Raw genomic sequence first — 20,293 nt, 5'->3', positions numbered from 1 at the left:
TCCTCATTTATTGGTCCCTATGATAACATGTGCCAAATTTTGACCATAAATTTAACTAATAAAATATTCATGCATTTGACAAAAAATTACATCATTGAAAACTATGTTCAAATACGAATCCAATGATATAATTTTTGTTGACATGCACTAACATTTTGTTAGTTAAATATTTAGTCAAAATTTAGAAAAAATCATAAAAGGAACCAATAAACCAGGACTGAAGTAACTCCAAAAATGATGCATGCACCTTTTATTGTTTACGTGAACTAGGACCAAACGCCAAGACCTATGTCGTCTCACCCAAACGCTGGAATTTATGGTGTTTCGACTTTATAGCGTCGGCGCCATGTGGGCAAGTGTGGCCAGTGCGAAACGCCGAGGACCCTGGCGTCTCCCGTGCGAACCAGACGTTAAGGATGTTGGCGTGACAAAAAAATCAGAAACGAAATTCTTTCCAAAACGATATCAATCCGTGATTTAGTTAGCTAAAAAGGTCACAAATTTCGTCCTCATGAGACCCCTCCACTCTGACCAACCAACCTCTTCCCCGACCCCGAGCCCGCGACACCAACTGCAAGAGCCGAGGAAAACCCCCTCAAAACCCAGGAGCCGTGCTGAGCTGGCCCTCCCTCTCAAAGCAGTCAACCACCCGCAGCTCCTCCCTCACTCCAAAGGCCCACGGCCTACGGTCTACTCTCACCAACCCACCAGCATGGCCGAGCGTCTCGCCGCAGCCGCCACCCTCCGCGCCGCCGCTCCGTCCGGCCCCTCGCCGGCCGGCCGCCGCGCCAGGCCATCCAGCTCTGCCTTCTTCCCCTCCTCGTCCTCCCCGGCTCTCCGCCTCGTCAGCCTCCGCGCCGCGTCCTCTCGGCCCTCCCAGGTCGGTGTCGATTAGGTTCGGGCGGCCCAGGGTTTGGACCCAAATGTTCTTGTTGCTGACTTGTGTTTGGTTATGTGCGTGATCGCAGAAGGCCAAGTCGGCGGGGAGGGGGCGATCGGTGAGGTGCATGGCGGCGGCGTCGGACGCGGCACAGCTGAAGGCCGCGCGCGAGGACATCAGGGAGCTGCTCAACACAACCCACTGCCACCCCATCCTGGTATGGTACCTCATAGCGACACGGCGATGGCGCGCTTTTAGGCTACTACTAGGAAATTTATGCCTTGCAACAGCGTCGTCAATTAGGACAGTAAGGTGAATTCGATCCTTAGAGCAGTGCTGGGATTTTAACATCATAAAGTGCTTAGACAGTCTGCCTCTCAAAAAGGCTTGCCAACATATATTTCCACTGGTCAAACCGCAACAACTTTTCTGAATTAGACTCTGTGTCAAGTGATTTTCTTGTGTTATTTGTGCCAGGCTCTAGCGTCCATTGGCCCATCGAGTTCCATTTCTTCACTGTGGAGCTTAATATGCTTCCTTTTTTTATGTATGGAGCTTAGCCCTACTATACTGAAAAGGTTATGGTTACACATGAGACATTTGTTGTAATTTAATAGAATGAAGTGTGAAGAGATTTGACCAATCAGGATATGAGAAGATTTCAGTTACTTAGCCATCAAACGTGCAGAGTATTTAAAGGGCATTGTCTGATATGAACCTTATGTAAAAGGGTGCACCCAGTGCTGAAAGCTCCCACACAAGGTGGGGTCTGGGGAAGGGAATTTCTAGACAGCCTCACCCTTGCACAATAACCCTTCTGTTATGAACGTTATGTCATAGTAACAAATGTTGCATCGACATTACACAAATGAAGAGCATTATCAACTGCACTCTTTATGCAGACCTCTCTTTTAATTTGTTATATACCGCATTTTCTTGTATTTTACCTTTGTATGGTCATAGGAAGTTTATCCTTGTCAGTAACAATCTTTGATATTTTCTTCCCAGTTGGCAGTCATAAAAGCTTAAGGCATAGATAGGGATGCCATCTGTCCAAATAAGCACTGTCCACTGGAACTTTTCAAAACGAAAAATCATAGAAGTGAAACTTTCCATTTTGATGCAACTACTTAGTGCAATGCAGCGGTACAGGGCCATTTTTGCTTTGGTTTTACCATTCTAATAATCTTTGGTTTTACCACCTCGTTCTGTTCCAAGATTATTAATTGTTATTTGTTTGCTGCATCAAGGTTCGTTTGGGTTGGCATGATTCTGGCACATATGACAAAAATATTAAGGACTGGCCAGAACGAGGTGGAGCTAATGGAAGTTTAAGATTTGATGTTGAACTAAAGCATGGAGCCAATGCCGGTACAGTTACCTGGATTTTCACCAGTACATTTCTTTGCTCCTCCTATGTCAACAGCTAGTAACTGAAAGTCCTGATCGGGTATCCTTAAAGGTTTGGTAAATGCTCTAAAGCTTGTGCAACCGATCAAGGACAAATACCCCAGTATAACTTATGCGGATTTATTCCAGTTGGCAAGTGCTACAGCAATTGAGGTCTGACCTTTCCCTCACTGTATCTGTCTAGGTTAGAATTAATATATCAATACTGTATTCAAACCTAATTTCCTTACATTTCTCAATCTGGTACCAGGAAGCTGGTGGCCCAAAGATTCCAATGAAATATGGACGGGTTGATGTCACAGGACCTGAGCAGTGTCCACCTGAAGGGAAGCTTCCTGGTTAGAAATTTTGTTCACTGCACATTCCAGCTCGTTGTGTTCTGTATATCCTTCTCTCTCTCTCATCTTTGAGTTTGTAAATATGTTTCAAAAATGCGAAACATCCCCCGACTGCTTTGTGGAAGCGTTTAGGAAGGTTTGCCACACTTGTGCTTTTCCATTGCATGTTAATATATAGACAAATATTACAATCCTAACCATAAATGGGAGAGATCACAATAATAACGATTCTCCTCAATTTAGGGGATTAGGAGATATGTCACGATACGTGACATATTAGTCTAACACTCCCCCACAGTCACAACGGGAGGAGAGCGGACGTTGAGACTGGACCGAAAATCCAGAAACAACGGCGACGGTAATACCTTCGTCAAGATGTCGGCGAACAGGCGAGACGAGGGGACATGTAGCACGCAGACTTGACCCATGGCGACACGATCGCGAACGAAGTGGAGGTTGATCTCGATGTGTTTGGTGCACTGATGCTGAACAGGGTTCATGGACATGTAGACGGCGCTGGCGTTGTCGCAGAACACAACTATAGCAGGAGGGGACGGCGCTGAACAGGGTTCATGGACATGTAGACGGCGCTGAAGCTAGTGGAGAAGTTGCCGAATCCAACTAGCCTCAGCGACGGCGTTGGCCATGTTGGGGAACGTAGTAATTTCAAAAAAATTCCTACGCACACGCAGGATCATGGTGATGCATAGCAACGAGAGGGGAGAGTGTTGTCTACGTACTCTCGTAGACCGTTCGCGGAAGCGTTATATCAACGCGGTTGATGTAGTCGTACGTCTTCACGATCCGACCGATCCAAGTACCGAAAGCACGGCACCTTCGAGTTCTGCACACATTCGGCTCGGTGACGTCCTCGCCTTCTCGATCCAGCAAGAGGGGCGAAGTAGTAGATAAGTTCCGGCAGCACGACGGCGTGGTGACGGTGTTGGTGAAGAACAATCTTCGCAGGGCTTCGCCTAAGCACTACGAAAACTATGACGGAGGATAAACTAGAGGGGACGGGGTTGCCGGCACACGGCTTGGTGTTTCTTGATGTGTCTTGGGTGCTAGCCCCCCTCTATTTATATGTTGAACCTTGGGGTCGAAACTTGGAGTAAAAGCCTCCACAAGGTCGGTTTCACCCGAAAGGCAAGAGTCCTTCTCGGACTCCAGGGCCAGACGCCAGGGTTCCCGGCGTCTGGACCCAGACGCCAGGGACCCTGGCGTCTGGCCCCTGGACTCCGCAAAACTTCCTTTTGCGCTTTCCAAAAACCTTGGGGCTTTCCCCTTTGGCCCAAATAAAGTGTTCTCGTACCCAAACATTTCGGGAAACATCCGGAACCCCTTCCGGTGAATTCCGGAACCCTTTCGGTGACCAAACACTATTATCCCATATATCAAACTTTATCTCCGGACCATTCCGGAGTTCCTCGTTATGTCCGTGATCTCATCCCGGACTCCGAACAACATTCGGTCACCAACATACATAACTCATATAGTACTATATCGCCAACGAACGTTAAGCGTGCGGACCCTACGGGTTCGAGAACTATGTAGACATGACCTCCTACATATTCTACGAAGATCTTTATCGGTCAGACCGCATAACAACATATGTTGTTTCCTTTGTCATCGGTATGTTACTTGCTCGAGATTCGATCGTTGGTATCTCAATACCTAGTTCAATCTCGTTACCAGCAAGTCTCTTTACTCGTTCCGTAATACATCATCCCGCAACTAACTTATTAGTTGCAATGCTTGCAAGGCTTATAGTGATGTGCATTACCGAGTGGGCCCAGAGATACCTCTCCGACAATCGGAGTGACAAATCCTAATCTCGAAATACGCCAACCCAACAAGTACCTTCGGAGACACCTGTAGAGCACCTTTATAATCACCCAGTTACGTTGTGACGTTTGGTGGCACACAAAGTGTTCCTCCGGTAAACGGGAGTTGCATAATCTCATAGTCATAAGAACATGTATAAGTCATGAAGAAAGCAATAGCAACAAACTAAACGATCAAGTGCTAAGCTAACGGAATGGGTCAAGTCAATCACATCATTCTCCTAATGATGTGATCCCGTTAATCAAATGACAACTCATGTCAATGGCTAGGAAACATAACCATCTTTGATCAACGAGCTAGTCAAGTAGAGGCATACTAGTGACACTCTGTTTGTCTATGTATTCACACAAGTATTATGTTTCCGGTTAATACAATTCTAGCATGAATAATAAACATTTATCATGATATAAGGAAATAAATAATAACTTTATTATTGCCTCTAGGGCATATTTCCTTCAGGCCACAGCGCGGTACTCGGCTTCGGCGCTAGAGCAAGAGACCGTGTGTTGCCGCTTGGACGACCAAGAAACGAGGTTGTCACCGAGGTAGACGCAGAAGCCTAACGTAGAGCATCGAGTGTCGGGGCAACCAGCCTAGTCGGCGTCAGTGTAGGTGACCATGGAGTCCGGTGAAGATGAGTAGAGCTGGAGTCCATGAGAGCATGCCCTTGACGGAGCGCAAGATGCGCTTGATGGCCGCAAGGTGCTGCTCACGAGGGTCGTGCATGCGAAGACATGCCTGTTGAACGACATACGCGATGTCGGGTCGCGTGAAGGTGAGGTACTGCAGAACCTCGACGAGACTCCAGTACTTAGTGGGATCGACCACGGGAGGGCCGGCGGTGGCAGCGAACTTTGGCGACGTGTTGACCGGTGTTGTGGCGGACTTGCAAGCAGTCATGCCGTCCCTGTCTAGAATTTCCCCGGCGTACTTGGCTTGCGAGAGGTGCATGTCGAGGACGAATGATGAGGTATTTGAGTGTGAACACGTGAAGCCAATCGAGGTGATGAAGGTCGCGAAGCGCTGGTACCACGCATGAGGAGCCTGCTTGAGACCGTAGAGCGAATGGTTCAGCCGACAGACATGCTCGGGGTGAGTAGAGTCGAGGAAGCCGGTGGGTTGACGACAGTAGATGACCTCAGCAAGTGAGTCGTGGAGGAAGGCGTTCTTAACGTCGAGCTGTCGAGTCTCCTAATTGAGAGAGAGCACGATGGAGAGTATGATGCGCACCGTGGCCGGTTTAACAACCGAACTGAAAGTCTCGTCGAAGTCCATGCCTTGCTCCTGAGAAAAACCGCGAAGCACTCAATGTGCTTTGTAGCGGTCGAGGGAGTCGTCGGGCTTGAGCTTGTGGCGAAACACCCACTTGCTGGAGAAGATGTTGGCGTTCTGAGGCGGTGGCACAAGATTCCAAGTGTTGTTGCTGAGGAGTGTGCGGTATTCCGCGGTCATTGCATCAAGCCAGTTGGGATCCTTGAGAGCAGGACGGGCAGAGGTAGGAACCGGTGAGTACCTTATGGATGTCGGAGGTGCTGCGCGTGCGATGAATAGGCGCTGGAGGGGCGTGCGACGAGGGTGGGGTGCGCGATGATGGGGGTGCAGGTGTGGTGACCTGGGGAGGGCGGACGACAATGTGCAAGGTGTTGTCGTCGTCGAGGAAATCATATGTGGTAGCAATGGGAGGCTGTGGGGAGGCAAAGGGAAAAGTCATCTCATTGAAAACAACGTGGCGAGAGATGATGATGCGATGGGTGGTGAGATCCATGCTCTGATACCATGAAAGCGTTTTGGAAGGTTTGCCACACTTGGGGTTTTTCCATTGCATGTTAATATACAGACAAATATTACAATCCTAACCATAAATGGGAGATCACAATAATATCGATTCTCCTCAATTTAGGGGATTAGGAGATATGTCATGATACGTGATATATATATATATATATATATATATATATATATATATTTACGGTGCTACAGCTACGGCGGGCTTACGCCGGCCTGAACCATTTTCATTATATATAAGAGAACGATACAAGACATCAGGTACAACAGAAAGCAACCAACACACACAAGAAGGCACAAGAAAGAACAGAAGAATAACCAGAAAAGAGCTACGACAAGCAACCAACACCAATAACTTAGCACCCAACACCACTAGTTGGACCGAGAAGAGCGAAAGCAAGCTTTGTTGAACCAATCAAAAGGAGATCCGTCACCGAGAAGACGTAGAGAAGAAGTTGCCGGCTGCCCTGCGATCACTCTACACCTTGAAGAGCTAGGAAGTCGCAACCACCGTTGAAGGGCATCCCACTGCCTAGCCACGTCGCGGCAAAGAGAGCCACAGACCGTGTCGAAGGGCAATGTTCCACCGAGACAGGCCCTGCACCTCCTCTAGGCCACACCACGGCCACCATCAAAAACAAAGAGAACCAAAGCACTATGCCAGGCTGTTACACAAATCCCGGGTCCACTATCACCATTGTTTCCAACCCACATGCGTCAACCAGGCCCAACCGGAGAGCAACACCGACTTATGAAAGGCCTTGAGCCCTCTCCCCCCAAAAGACTAGCCTGTTAGGAGGGGACACCCCCGCCCTTATAAGTCGTGTTATGTCTCTTGTAAATAGCATGACAAGATAACCATAGCATCAGCAAGAAGACATGTTCATGAAGCTAACCATGGCAATAGCAAGTTCATAGCATGCATGGATCACTAGCAACAACCATGGCAAAATTGATTAACATGTAAACAATCTGCCAGGAACATTTTATAGCAAAAGTAGAGCAAGATTAAGACATGCTAGGGCACTCCATAAATGCAAACAGGGGCATGGATGGATAGAGCATAACCATATGTCCAAAACATCCTTACTGAAGCAACTCAAAACAAGCATGTATCTCACTGTAGCATCCTGTTTACATGGTATCAAAATAACAACAGGCACAAAACTTGGCAAAATCCTAAGTCCCTGAAATCAGCAATATCACGAAGGCTACTTTGCATGCTTGTGCTAGTCACCACATAGATCACAAAATACATGGTAAGCACCCCTGTAAAGATAGCATGACATAGATCAAAACACATGTAGAGTTCATCCTCTTATGATGCACACATCAAATGTGGCAAAAATGACAAATCATCATAATCTGATAAGTAGCAGCAGTAAACATTTTATAGCACTCTTGCATCAACTATTAGGGCATCAAGATGAACTCAAACAAGGATGCCACAATGGAATGAAATGAAGAGCATCTCACAATGAACATTTTGATATATAATATGCATGAAATGGAGCTATGGTCACCGAGATGTGACATGATGAACAGGGGCATAGAATATATGGATTCGGGGACTTAAGAGAAAAATCAACCTCCGAGAAAGTCAACGCGGGACGGAGAGATCCCGGGACGGATCCGGGGCGTTTGGACGGATGAACCGGTGGATCTCATCCACCCGGGGTGGATCTGCCCGGAGAGAGCTCCGGCGGGCTCCGAGCGGATTCCGGCGACACGGGAACTCCGGCGAACAGTGGCGGAGCTCGAGGCGTGGCGCGGCAGGCGGGGTCTGGCGGGGCCGGGCGGCGGAGGAAGCGGCGGGCGGTGGCCGGAGTGGCGGCGGAGCGCTCCGGCGATGGTGGCGGAGTCCGGCGGCGGTGGCGAGGCTCGTCGGCGGGAGGAGCAAGGCGGCGCTTGGGCGGCGTGCGGATGCGGGCGGCAGGGCCGCGGGCGGCGGCGCGGGATCCGGGCCCAACGGGCCGGATCTGGGCCGCGGCGGGCCGGTGCGGCGGGAGTGCCGACTGGGACAGGTGGCGGCCGCGGGTTGGAGGAGAGCGGCGGCGGGGCTGAGGTGGCGGCCTCTCATTGGCCGGAGCGACGTGGCGGCGGCGGTGGACGCGTCCGACGGCGGATGGATATGTCCGGTGGCGCGGGGAGGAGTGGACCGCGAATTTCGGAGAGGGGCACATATTTATAGGTAGAGGGAGTTTGGAGTGTCCAAATAGAGTGTAGTTTTCGCCCACACGATCGTGATCCGACGACGGAGGACATGGAAGTGGTTTGGATGGGTTATTGAGCCGTTTTGGAGGGGTGTTGGGCTGCAACACAGGAGGCCTTCCCGGTTACCCGGTTAACCGTTGGAGTATCAAACGGACTCCAAATGGCATGAAATTTGACAGGCGGTCTACCGGTGGTGTACCAAGGCCACTTGACAAATCTCGGTCCATTCCAAGAACGTTTAACACCCACTCACGAAAGAGACAAAAAGGGGACGCCAGTGCATGTAGGAGTGTCGGATTGCGAAACGGACAACGGGGAAAAGGTTCGGATGCATGAGACGAACATGAATGCAAATGCGATGCACATGATGACATGATATGAAATGCATGACATGAACAAAATGTAAAACGAAAGACAAAAACTCAACCACGAAGGGAATCTCCTATCGCATCTCTGGAAAAGGCAAGAGTCGGAGTTACAAATATGGAAAGTTGTATCCGGGGCGTTACAACACTCCACCACTACGAGAGGATCTCGTCCTGAGATCTAGGATGGCACCAGAGGGAAATGGAAGAGGAAGAGAAGAGGTGAAACTAAGTTGCTTCTTTGACAAATGAGTGAAACCACAAAACCTTGAGAGGTTAAACCATTTCGAGAAAATAATACAACGGAGATGGACGAAGTTGAAAACACTCCGTTAGGAAAGAGGAACAAGGAAGAACAAATTCGGGCAGCACTCCGGTTGAAAAGTGATACGAAACTTGATAAGATGAAAAGAACTTGAGCAGAGGACGTAACACTCCTGTTAAGTGGATAAGCATGAAAAGAACACGATCTTCATACTTCGAGATGATGAGTGAAGAGAGCAACATGACGAAGCCTCCGGAAGAAAGAATAGAAGATAGATCATTGGAATGAAAGAATGGAGAAGAAAATGCCAACTTTTGCCACAAATGAGCTTGGAAAGCACCCTTAGGAGAGGTGTCGAACGGAGTTGTTGGAAAACCAACAACGAAAAGAGTAAGCTTGTACTGGGCTTATGGGAAACTTCTCAAAATTGAGGCGAAATTCTGCCACTACGAAAACAATAGATTGGATTGATATCAACAAGGAGACGAGAAACTTATCTCACCGGGAGGATAAATGAAGAACTTGGGTCATTTATAAGCACCATAAATAGCAACAATCCTTCGGGAAAGCTTTAGGTGAAATATAACCCAGTATAACTCCAATGAAGAGATTGATGGATTGAAAAGATGTCTTGAGCGAAGAGAAAATGATGGATTTAGATATGTCACTCTTGAAAACTTGTGAATCATGAAACACGAAGGGAAATTTCTAAGAATGACATAACACCACCGCAAAAGATAAGGTAGAAAGAATTGCACTTCGGATGCAAGATGAAGAATGCTTGAACTCCTCAAAACAAGGCATGTGTGAACACCATGTTTAATTGAGAGTACAGCTTGGCGGATCATAACTTCAAGAGAAAACTTAAAGAACGAATGAAGAATGAAAGAAATCCTTGATGAGCCACCATGTTGAGCCTCTATGAAGAATTCCGGAAGAAACCTTGCAATGATTAGATGAAGCTTTGAAATGATATAACCGAGAAAACTTGGAACTCAGGAAAAGAAAGATGAACAATTGAAATCAACAATTTTGATGAACCTCCGGAACAAGGAATTAATCATTTGGGTGAAACAAGAATAAGAATTATGTTATGCTCATCCTTCACCAATATAAATTGATAACAAGCAACGGATTTGGCATACTACTTGACTCAACCGCGCAGTTTATCTGAACTTGCTGCTGCCTACAACGCCAACACCATCCTTGAGCAAGCAGCCAAGCACCGACCGCCAAAGCACGGTAACCATGCTAGTTGAAGAGGAGGACGTCGGGAGGCTGGAGCTCGCCTCGGGCTTCCTCCCACCCCCATCCATCCTGTCCCTCACGCCGATGCTGGGCGGATCCTGCGTCCTTGTACGCCGCCACGCCGGCCCGCTGGATGCGACGCCCCCCGCAGCTAGCGGTTCCTGAGTCCTGATGCCGCACGACCGTAGCTCCTAGCGGCGCGTGCTCAAGCGCGGCGTCCGGCTGGATGCGACGCTCCCGACGCCGCACCACCGCGACTCCCGGTGACGCGTGCTCAAGCGCGACGGCCAGCTGGATGCGGCGCTCCCGACGCCGCACGACTGCGTCTCCCGGCGACGCGTGCTCAAGCGCGATGGCTGGCTGGATGGGACGCGCCCGGCAGCTCGTGCTGGATGCCCCGTGGTTATTGGTGGCTGCGGCTCCTTGCTGTTGTAGCAGGGGAGGAAGGAGGTCGTGGGAGTGGGCGGTTCCGCGTGGTCCGCTTGATTTCGAGGTACCGCTTGGAACGGCATAAACAGCGAATATGCCATTCCCTGGAATCGAGTGGTTCTGGTTCCTTTGACAATCCAAACGCAGGAATGGGGTCTGGGAACGGAACCGACCCGTGCCGTTCCACTCGGTGACAGAAACCAAACACACCCTTAGAGAACGAATGAAGATACTTGAGGGAATTTGATTCAAGAGAACGAAGAGATCACGAGCTGATAATAGAATATTTGAATGATGCGCCGGAAGAATTCCAGAACTAGAGCTGAAAGCCGAGAATGAATAAATCTTTTGAAATGATGGCATCAAGCTTGAACTTCGCATCTTTGGAAGAACGGGCAAGAATTTAAGAGGAACTCTTCTTCGGTCTTCAAATGTTAAGAATGATGATGAGAAACACCACCATGAATTGTTTAGACACTCCGGGAGAATCAAAAGCGAAGAGGTTGAGCCAACGACGAAAAGAATTTGAAAGATCTTGGAGAAAGACATATGACTGATGATAATTCATTCTTATGTCAACTTTGAAAGAATTTGAGGATAACTCCGAGAAAAATTAGAAGAGTCAGGTAAGATCCTGGAAAAAGATCTGTGGGTTAGGGCCCACTCAAAATAAACACCGTTGAAGAGATTGCTTGAAAAGAAAGATTGCACCGGTTGAATTAAATGGCTTGAATAAGATAACCTCGAAAAAGCTTGAACGGATTGATAGTGGAGACACAAATCTTCTGAGATATCTTCCGCACTCCGGAACAATTGAATAGCGGGAGGTGAAAAAAAATAAGAGAGTCTTCGGTAAGGACTTCCAACATGGAAAGCATGTGAACCAATGAAAAAAAATATGACCAACACCGAAAGCTTGGCTTGAATCCACCGGAGAAGAAAAGAACGAAGAATGATAAACTAGAAGCTCCGTTAGTATCTTCCTGAGAATCACCGGATAAGAACATTGACGGAAAGGAATGAAGAGACTTCACATCCATAAAATAGATACTTGATTAGGAAATCTGAGTCCTTGAAGAAAAAGGGTGGGCGGGCGGGAAAACAAAGGCAACTTGGGGACAGGTGAAACGAACAATGTTGGGAAAACTGAGAGATGATCTCGCGAATGGGAAAATGATAGGATCATCTTGAAGAGAATCACACCGATTGGAAAGAATTGACATGACAATCTCGATGATCACGAAGGATTAGCATCCACATAGAAATATGAGAACACCGCTTAGGAAAGGTATGGAATCAACACTTGACATTGAAGCAACTCGAATACCACAACTCAAAACATAACAAAGGATATATCTCCCACGTGTCGGGGCACGACTTAGAGGCATAGCCGCATGGTAGGCATGTCGCAAGAGGGGTAATCTTTACACATCCATGTACTGAATAAGAAAGGGATAAAGAGTTGGCTTACAATCGCCACTTCACACAAATACTAGTTAAACATACATCATCCAGAATACAATCAAGGTCCGACTACTCGAATAGCCCACAACCAATGTGGGACTAAACCCAACAATCTCCCCCTCACACATCGGTCACCCATGGGCCCGCTAACACCAGCGTTTCCAGCCCACCAACCATGACCGACCACCCGTGAGTTCACCGAGATTTATTCCGGGCACCTGGGCTTTGATACCAATTGTTACGCAATCCCGGGTCCACTATCACCATTGTTTCCGACCCACATGCGTCAACCAGGCCCAACCGAAGAGCAACACTGACTTATGAAAGGCCTTGGGCCTCCCCCCCCCCCCCAAAGACTAGCCTGTTAGGAGGGGACACCCCCGCCCTTATAAGTCGTGTTATGTCTCTCCCCACAACCGATGTGGGACTAAACCCAACAATCTGACGCCCTTGTAAAAAAAGGGAAAGCGTCTGGACTCATGGATGCGCATGCTGTCCATCCTCAGCAAGTCAGAAGCAGAAGGCAAATCAATTTGCACCAGGAGTTCTCGGCGGCACCACGGCGGATAGCGCAAGCGGCAGGTCTGATCGGATTGGTTCCGATCGAAAACAGGAGCGGCATGCGTGACGTGGAGACCAAGGCGAGCGATGCAGTTACCAGTCGGTGCAGGCAGGGCCACGTAGCAGCGCAACATGATTCTTGGCCCAGGCGGGGCTCGACCCATGAGGGAGTGACGGCGGACCAGGGTTGCAAGTCCGAGGAGCCAGCTCGGGCGCAATACGTGGCGAGGTCCTAGTTCGGCTGGCTCGCGCGTGCATGGTGGAGTTGTGTGCAGCAGATTGACACGAGTTTTTGTTGGAAAAAAACGTTAGATAATGCAGGCCATCGTATCAATTGGATGTGTCGGAGAAAACAAAGAAAAAAGGACGGGAGTATAGACCCAGGCGTCATGTGATGATGGAGTTGGTACATGTCTCTTTGGTAAGTGTACGCATGTTGGATATCTATAAGGCTCTATCTTTTGGCTCTTTGTTTTGGGCATGGATTGTGTACGTGATGGCAGCAGGATTATGACGTGGAGCCACAAATTCACAAGTGATCGATGGAGTTGGCAGGTTATGCTATATATTCAACTGTTGCACCAGAGATATACAGGAATAATATATATGTTGGAGAACTAGGTATACTTGATGGGGTAGCAGGAAGCTAAGTTGATCAAGATGAAGTGCATGCGGTCAGAGAAGGCGACGTGCGTATAAGGCTTGGAGGAGTCTGGAGTGCGTTGTGGCAGCATCATGCATACACAGGGCGTCAAGGCAATACATAGATGTGCGGGCGGACACGACGCGGGGTGGAGCATGGTTGCAGTCGAGTAATTTCAGCTGGGTCGGACTGGACTGTCTGACGGATCGACGGGGACGTCGGTTAAAAAAAGAAGACGGCATTGGAATCAGCGACGACATAGGTGCGTGATGCTGATAGTGACCAGCTTCTGTGGCGTGGAAACACGTGGTGCAGGCCTGAGGGCTTGTGTAGCTTCAACAAGACTATGGCGCGGGGTTGATTCAAGGCAGTGTACACATGAGAGTTTGAAGTCGACAGGGCGGGGGGTAGCACGGCCAGCTACATGGAGTCATGTTGAAGGTGGAGCTGGAGTCTAGCAGAAGACTTCACTCTGAGCTGATGGAGGGGCTATGGCATAAGTTAACGGAGAGTCGAAGCCTATTTCAGCGGGATAGCGAGAGACACGTGGTTTTAGACTGGGTACCAGTGGTTTGAAGGAGACGTGATACTCGGCATCGGTCGGTGATGATCGGTGGTTCTCTGCAGTAGGGGTTTGAGTGGTGTGGGTTCGCGACCTTGGGAGACTCGACCAGGACAGCAGAGACGCGGTGATAGCGGCGAGGCGTGCGGTAAGCACGGGACACAGCGACAGGTCAGGGCACTGGTGGTCAGACATGTGGTCAGACAAAGTGTGCAAGGATGCTGAAGCAGTGTTGACGAGTACCAGATTCAAGTTGGTGACTGGGTCTATCGGTGCCGGTTGATGGAAAGAGTTGACCATGAAGAATCTGAGAAAGTGGCGGAAAGTCTTAATTGTCAAAAGCTGAGAGAGTACATGGCCGTATATTCTGTTGTGCTCTGTGCACATGGCAAAGTGCGGATGACAAGACAGAAGGAGGCGGAGTGCTATAGCTGTGGGACATGCCAGAGACTATCCGGAAGAACGGTGAGACAACTGCGAATTTGACTCGGGGTGACACAGGGCGACGGTGAAATTCCTTCAAGTTTCAGACAGACGGTCAAGAAAGAGCGGTGATGTTGAGTTCAGGTAACTCTTATATGTGGCGTCCAATATGTGAGTTGTTCGTTTTCACGCAGATAGTGATCGGTGTGTGATGGTGTTGAGCGGATCTTCCGAAAGTTGGAAGCACAAAGTAGAGTAATGAGGAACTTAATTTAGCTCGAGTGTTGACTGTGAAGAAGACGAGAAGGAAATACAGTTGCAGGCAGAGTCATGTGGAGTCTGGGAGTAGCGGTGGTGGTCATGGCGTATCTCAAGTCTAATGTACATGGAGGTTCGACACATGGATGAATTCAAGGTGGTGAAGAATATTCGCCAAGGTGGAGTTTGTTAGAGTTGTGTCGAATATTATTGTACAAGGTAGGTTACAGTTGGACTTGGTTTCGGATTGTGTGTAGACATGGTAGGAGTTGTGTCCTAATAGGACACTTGTATCCTAGCCCTCTCATATATATCGGGGGTAGACACGCGATATAATCTATGCCAACATAATAGCACAGGCACGCGGGGGTGCTGACGGCGTGTGCCAGTGCCCGGGCGGCCAGAGTGCGGTATTGTGACGGTGTCATGGGGAGGAGCGCCCGTAGTCATGCCTCGGGGACGTGGCCATATCGGTGAACCTTGTTAACAAATCTCGGTGTCGTGCTTGTGTGATTGCTTGGTCCTCGGTAGATCTCGACGAAACGTCTTGGATTTATTAACAAAGCCTCAGACGCCGTCGAAGGGCACCGAACACCAAGACCTCATCGTCCCACGAGCCCCCAAGAGATAGGTCAACCATCAACACCGAGGTGACCAAGGGATTAGTCGCCGCCACAGATCACTTCCACCGCCACCACCCTGCACACCAACAACCCAACAAACACTCCAATCCAGACATCAAGCTGCCAACCACGGATCCGTGGCCCCCAAAAACAACGCCCCCAACAGGGAGAAACGACATCGAGACACCGTCGTCGTCCAATCCAGAGATGGATCTGAGGCTTTCGCCTGGGGCACACGATTAAGAGGGTAACAGTAGCTTCCCGATGACGCCTTCAAGAAGGGAAACGGCGTCCAAAGGCGTCGCCATCATCATTGCCGGCAAATCGACACAAGGCTTTCGCTTGAAGCATCCCGTCCCCGTCATCTCCGATGAAGCTGGCCAATGTGCCCAGCAGCCCGAGACCTCCCCACCCTCCTACCAGTCCACGGCGAGCGTCCCCACTAGGACTAGCATGAGGCTCCGTTGACACGGAAGCTCACCTCGATCACCTGCACAACCGGAGTCGGGTCGTTGTCGGCTGCCACCTGCAATCAAGCCCTTGCCACCAACCACACCCCACCACCATCGTAGTCAAACTCTGTCGACGGCATCCACCGCCGACCCCTGGTCATGGCCACGAACGCCGGTTGGCCGGGTGAGTTCAGAATAAGCAGATCTTGGCGCCAAGGAGCATTCCAGACCGGCTAGACTGCAACCCCGCACGACCACGCAGCCCGTGCGCGCACACCACGCCGCCCAACACCTCTGCCCTTCGCCACCTGCAGGCCGGCGCCGCGCCTGACCGGCTCGCTGGATCCAGATCCAGGTCACCAGGTCCACCGGCCGCCACGCCGCCGCTGCACAGCCGCCCGCCACCGCCTCGCATCCACCACCTTGAGGCAGCCCGCGCTGGATGAGACCGCCGCCGACCGCGGCCAGATGCGCCGCCGGCAGAGGGCCTCGCGTCGCCGAACCCTGTTACCTAGATTGAGAGAGACGCCCCGCCGCCGTCGCTGGGTCCAGCGCGAGCTTTGCGGGCGGAAGCCTCTGGCGGCGGCGAGACGGGAAGGGGCGAGGGGGAGGGGTGGTGGTGGCAGCGATACGTGACATATTAGTCTAACACTTTGCATATAAACCAAGTGTATTCGTTATCTCCATAATCTTACTGATAATTCCATCGCTACATCAAAAGCACGGAGTTGTTATTAATAATTTGGAGATAAAAAAAGGCACCTGTGTATTGATAAATGCATTTAATATGATGATTGCTAATTCTTCAATTATGTGTTATTTATGTTTTTTCAGATGCTGGCCCGAGTGCTCCTGCTGACCACTTGAGGCTGGTATTCTACAGAATGGGCCTTGATGACAAGGTATGTAAATAATGATCTGTGTTACCTGTTTGCCCTTGCTGTTTCGGCTGGCGTTGTTGAGCTGTGTGTACCCTGTATCTGCAGGAAATCGTTGCTTTGTCTGGGGCACATACACTTGGAAGGTCTAGGCCTGAACGGAGTGGCTGGGGGAAACCTGAAACAAAATATACTGTATGCTGTTCTTAACTTTTCTGTGTATGTATATGCTACCTTGGATGTTGTAATTCCCAGGTTAACGATCGCATAGCATGTTGCAGTATCATTTTGACCACTGCTGGAAATTTGCATACTTAAAATTGCACTTAAAATCTCTCTGGGAACTAGCAGTGCTTATTTTCAAGATTTGTACACTTTACATAATGTTCCTTAGCCTTTGTTTACATCTGATAGTGTCAGTTGAGATATGCAAAAAAATTGTGCACACAGTCCTTATAGTACCCGCTTCAAAACATTAATGTTGTGTGCACTTGCTCCATGTAGATGTACAAGTGAATTGCCTGTGTGAGTAATGTTCTTCCATTATTTGCTTCGACAGAAAAATGGTCCTGGTGCACCTGGTGGACAATCATGGACAGCTGAGTGGCTGAAGTTTGATAACAGTTACTTCAAGGTAAGTGCCCCGTTCAATACTTTACATGCCTGGACAATTCATCCGATTTTGTTAGATCTGAGCTGGTAGCGATACTTTAGGAGATAAAAGAGAAAAGAGATCAGGATCTTCTTGTGCTGCCTACAGATGCTGCATTATTTGAGGACCCAACATTCAAGGTGAGTCTGATGCTCAAACTGTATGTTCTCGGCATCCTATGAGAGCGAAGTAATTCCTGAACTGACTGCATGAGATCCACAACGCTTTCAGGTCTATGCAGAGAAATATGCAGCAGACGAAGAAGCATTCTTTAAAGACTATGCGGAGGCTCATGCTAAACTGAGCAGCCTGGGTGCAAAGTTTGATCCTGCCGAGGTCAGTGTCAGCATCTCGTCCACAGCTTACCAAAGTGTGGGCCGCCCTTCAGTTTATTCTACAAACCATTACACACGCGTTGCTCTGCTCTCTGCTGATTTGATCCAACCTTATCGTCCTTGTGTTTCAAGCTGATCTATGTGGCTGTCCTGCAGGGATTCTCATTGGATGATTAGCGCCACGCGTGAACCAGAGAACCCTTGAAGCAGCCAAACACACTTCTAAAAGGTACATCACACCCCATCCCACTCCCCAGTTTGTTGATTCATGGCACAGCCCTTTCACCCACTTGATCCCATCGATAAAACAAAGGGCTCACTTTGTTGTGATCCCTCGCAGGACCAGGCCACGGCACAACTTAATCACCGTTGTTCCTCTCCAGCTTGGTGTCACTATACTACAGGACGAGGCATTTTCCCAACTTATTATCATACAGTACAAGATAGAGATTTTCCTTCCCAACTTGGTCAAATTGTTAGATTTGGTGGTTGAGGTCGCCAGTGCAAAAATAATACAGGCATGCCAAACAAATCTGAGCCATTCGTTCATGTGAACCTGCTCCGATGAGATATCCGTTTCATTCCAAAAATTTATCACATGATGTTTTGCCTGCCTGCACTGTGCTGTCATTTTTCTATTAGTCATGTGGCTCATCGAGCACGGTGGGGTGGTGGTGGTGGTGGTGCAGTAAACATCAGATCTGCAATACTGCAATACATAAACCCCTGGACCCTACCGCCTCTGAGGAGCTGCCTCCCGGCGTAAACCGGGAGTGATTTCCATTTGGCGAGCTCCTCCGTGTTTGTCTCCACGGGCAGGCAGAATCTTTGGAGCAGTGATCCATGGACGGCCTGCCGGCATACCTGGACCCGGTCTACGGTCCGTGCGTGCGTACCTACCAGTGGCTTGCACTAGATTGGACCGATCCGTTGGTGGTGGGTGGGCGTCCACCATTCATTCAAGGGAACAGCGCCGGTTAATAAGACATCATCAGGGCAGCAGTGCTGTGAATGAATGAATTAAGAAGGGCGTATGTGCTGTGGTGGTGGCGATGGTCCGCGACGACGGGCGCGGCATTAACTCGGATCGGCCTCACGTGCTCGCCACGTGCCGGCAGTGGTAGGCTCTGTGGCGCAAGCGGAACAACGGGCCAAAGCCCAAAACTACAAACCCCAAGGAGTGCGCACTCCGCAGGTCCGCGTCCGCTCACTTTCCCGGTGGCTGTAATCGCGCTTACCGCTCCCTCCCGCCCAAATCACCCAACCGTTTTTTGTTTACCCCTTTTGGCACCACTGGAAATGAGAAATAGGCATGACTTGTCTTGAGGTTCCTTATGCTATGTGAGAGCTACAATCACTACAAAATGTGCCCATTCCCGTGGCAAACAGCGTATAAGAACGCATGACCTAAAAACGTTTAGTGCTTGCGGTTGTGGATGGCGAGTTGTAGATTTTGGCACCATTTTTTTAGATTATGCATGCGATTGTGGGCCTCAACCGTGAACACGCCATCGTGAAAAGAAAAAGCTGCATACGATGAACCGTGGGCTTCAAGACGGTGCCTACATGAAGGTTACGACACCGAAGTGCCGCCACCACCTGACCCAAGGATCAGAGTTTTCTCTGAAGCAACACAACGGGCAGTGAGAGTCGTGGCGATGCCTTCAGGAAAGGAACGAGCTTTACCGCCATCGGTTCGTCGAAGATAGAACATGTTTTCACCCCATCTAATATTCACCGCCACCGAACATCACACCCTGACTACCACGCCGCCCACGCGGCCATGGCCACCAGGCAGCACCAAGCCACGGGCTTTGCCCAGGAGCACCGCGACACCACCACCAGGGCCGCCACCCTGGCATCCAGGACCTTGACGCCACCTCACCGCCACCCACCGCTACCCCAACCAAAGAGACGAGTGGAAAGAAACCGCCTTTCGCACCCCTGAGCTGTCCCCAGCGTCGAGACCCAATAGGCCGGCCAAAACTGGCCACCATCGACCCGTCCTGTCGCTGGGCGCGAGACGAGCTCGGTCCTGCCGCCGGGCGCGAGACGAGTCAGGTCTTGCTGCCGGGCGTGGGACGAGTCTGGTCCTGCTGCCGCGCGCGAGACGAGCTCGGTCCTGCTGCCGGACGCGAGACGAGCTCGGTCCTGCCGTCGGGCGTGAGACGAGTCAGGTCCTGCTGCCGGGCGTGAGACGAGTCTGGTCCTGCTGTCGGGCGCGAGACGAGCTCGGTCCTGCTGCCAGGCGCGAGACGAGCTCGGTCCTGCTGCCAGGCGCGAGACAAGCGATGGGCCGCAGCTGGGAGAGGGCCGACCCACCGATGAGGGTAGCGCCCGAACGACGGGGAGAGGAATCGAAGGTCGACAAGGGTGCTCACCGACAGGCAGACGCCGAAGAAGTCCAGCCGCCGCTGTGAAACTACCCAGACCACCGCCATGGGCCACCACCACGCCGTGGCAGTCCACATCCATGCCGGGACCCCGAGGGGTCGCCCCGAGCCAGCGCCACCACCCTCGCCGCCAACGGCCGCCGCACGCAAGGTTGGCCGAAGCCCACACCGCCGCCAGCGCCACCACCAGCACGAACCACCACCACCACCGCGCCGCCGCCACCACCTACCACTGTAGGGCGGCCGCCCACGGCCCGCGCTGTCACAGGG

At 50.4% G+C, this 20,293-nt stretch overlaps 1 protein-coding gene across 1 annotated transcript; it reads left to right on the top strand.

Moving 5' to 3' along the window:
• The first annotated feature begins 605 nt into the window (after positions 1–605).
• LOC125538321 (putative L-ascorbate peroxidase 7, chloroplastic) lies at positions 606–18,249 on the top strand. Its single transcript, XM_048701584.2, has 12 exons — positions 606–880; positions 969–1,097; positions 2,131–2,251; positions 2,343–2,443; positions 2,541–2,628; positions 16,600–16,667; positions 16,752–16,838; positions 17,203–17,277; positions 17,358–17,435; positions 17,527–17,631; positions 17,787–17,859; positions 17,971–18,249. Exons 1-11 carry the CDS (start codon positions 713–715, stop codon positions 17,805–17,807), a joined length of 1,041 nt encoding a protein of 346 aa, XP_048557541.1. The 5' UTR covers positions 606–712; the 3' UTR covers positions 17,808–17,859; positions 17,971–18,249.
• The last annotated feature ends 2,044 nt before the right edge of the window (positions 18,250–20,293 follow it).

The sequence above is a fragment of the Triticum urartu genome, chromosome 2A (genome assembly GCF_056163025.1).
Source record: "Triticum urartu cultivar PI428250 chromosome 2A, HENAU_Tu73, whole genome shotgun sequence".
Classification (NCBI taxonomy): Eukaryota; Viridiplantae; Streptophyta; class Magnoliopsida; order Poales; family Poaceae; genus Triticum; species Triticum urartu.
The sequence above is the reverse complement of the archived record's forward strand: the minus strand, read 5'-3'. Positions and strand labels throughout refer to the sequence as shown.

Coding starts and splice junctions, on each gene's coding strand:
- LOC125538321 (XM_048701584.2), top strand. CDS start 713: ATGGCCGAGCGTCTCGCCGCAGCCGCCACCCTCCGCGCCGCCGCTCCG. Junction 1,098..2,130: donor CCCACTGCCACCCCATCCTG/GTATGGTACCTC, acceptor TGCTGCATCAAG/GTTCGTTTGGGTTGGCATGA. Junction 17,278..17,357: donor TTGATAACAGTTACTTCAAG/GTAAGTGCCCCG, acceptor GCGATACTTTAG/GAGATAAAAGAGAAAAGAGA.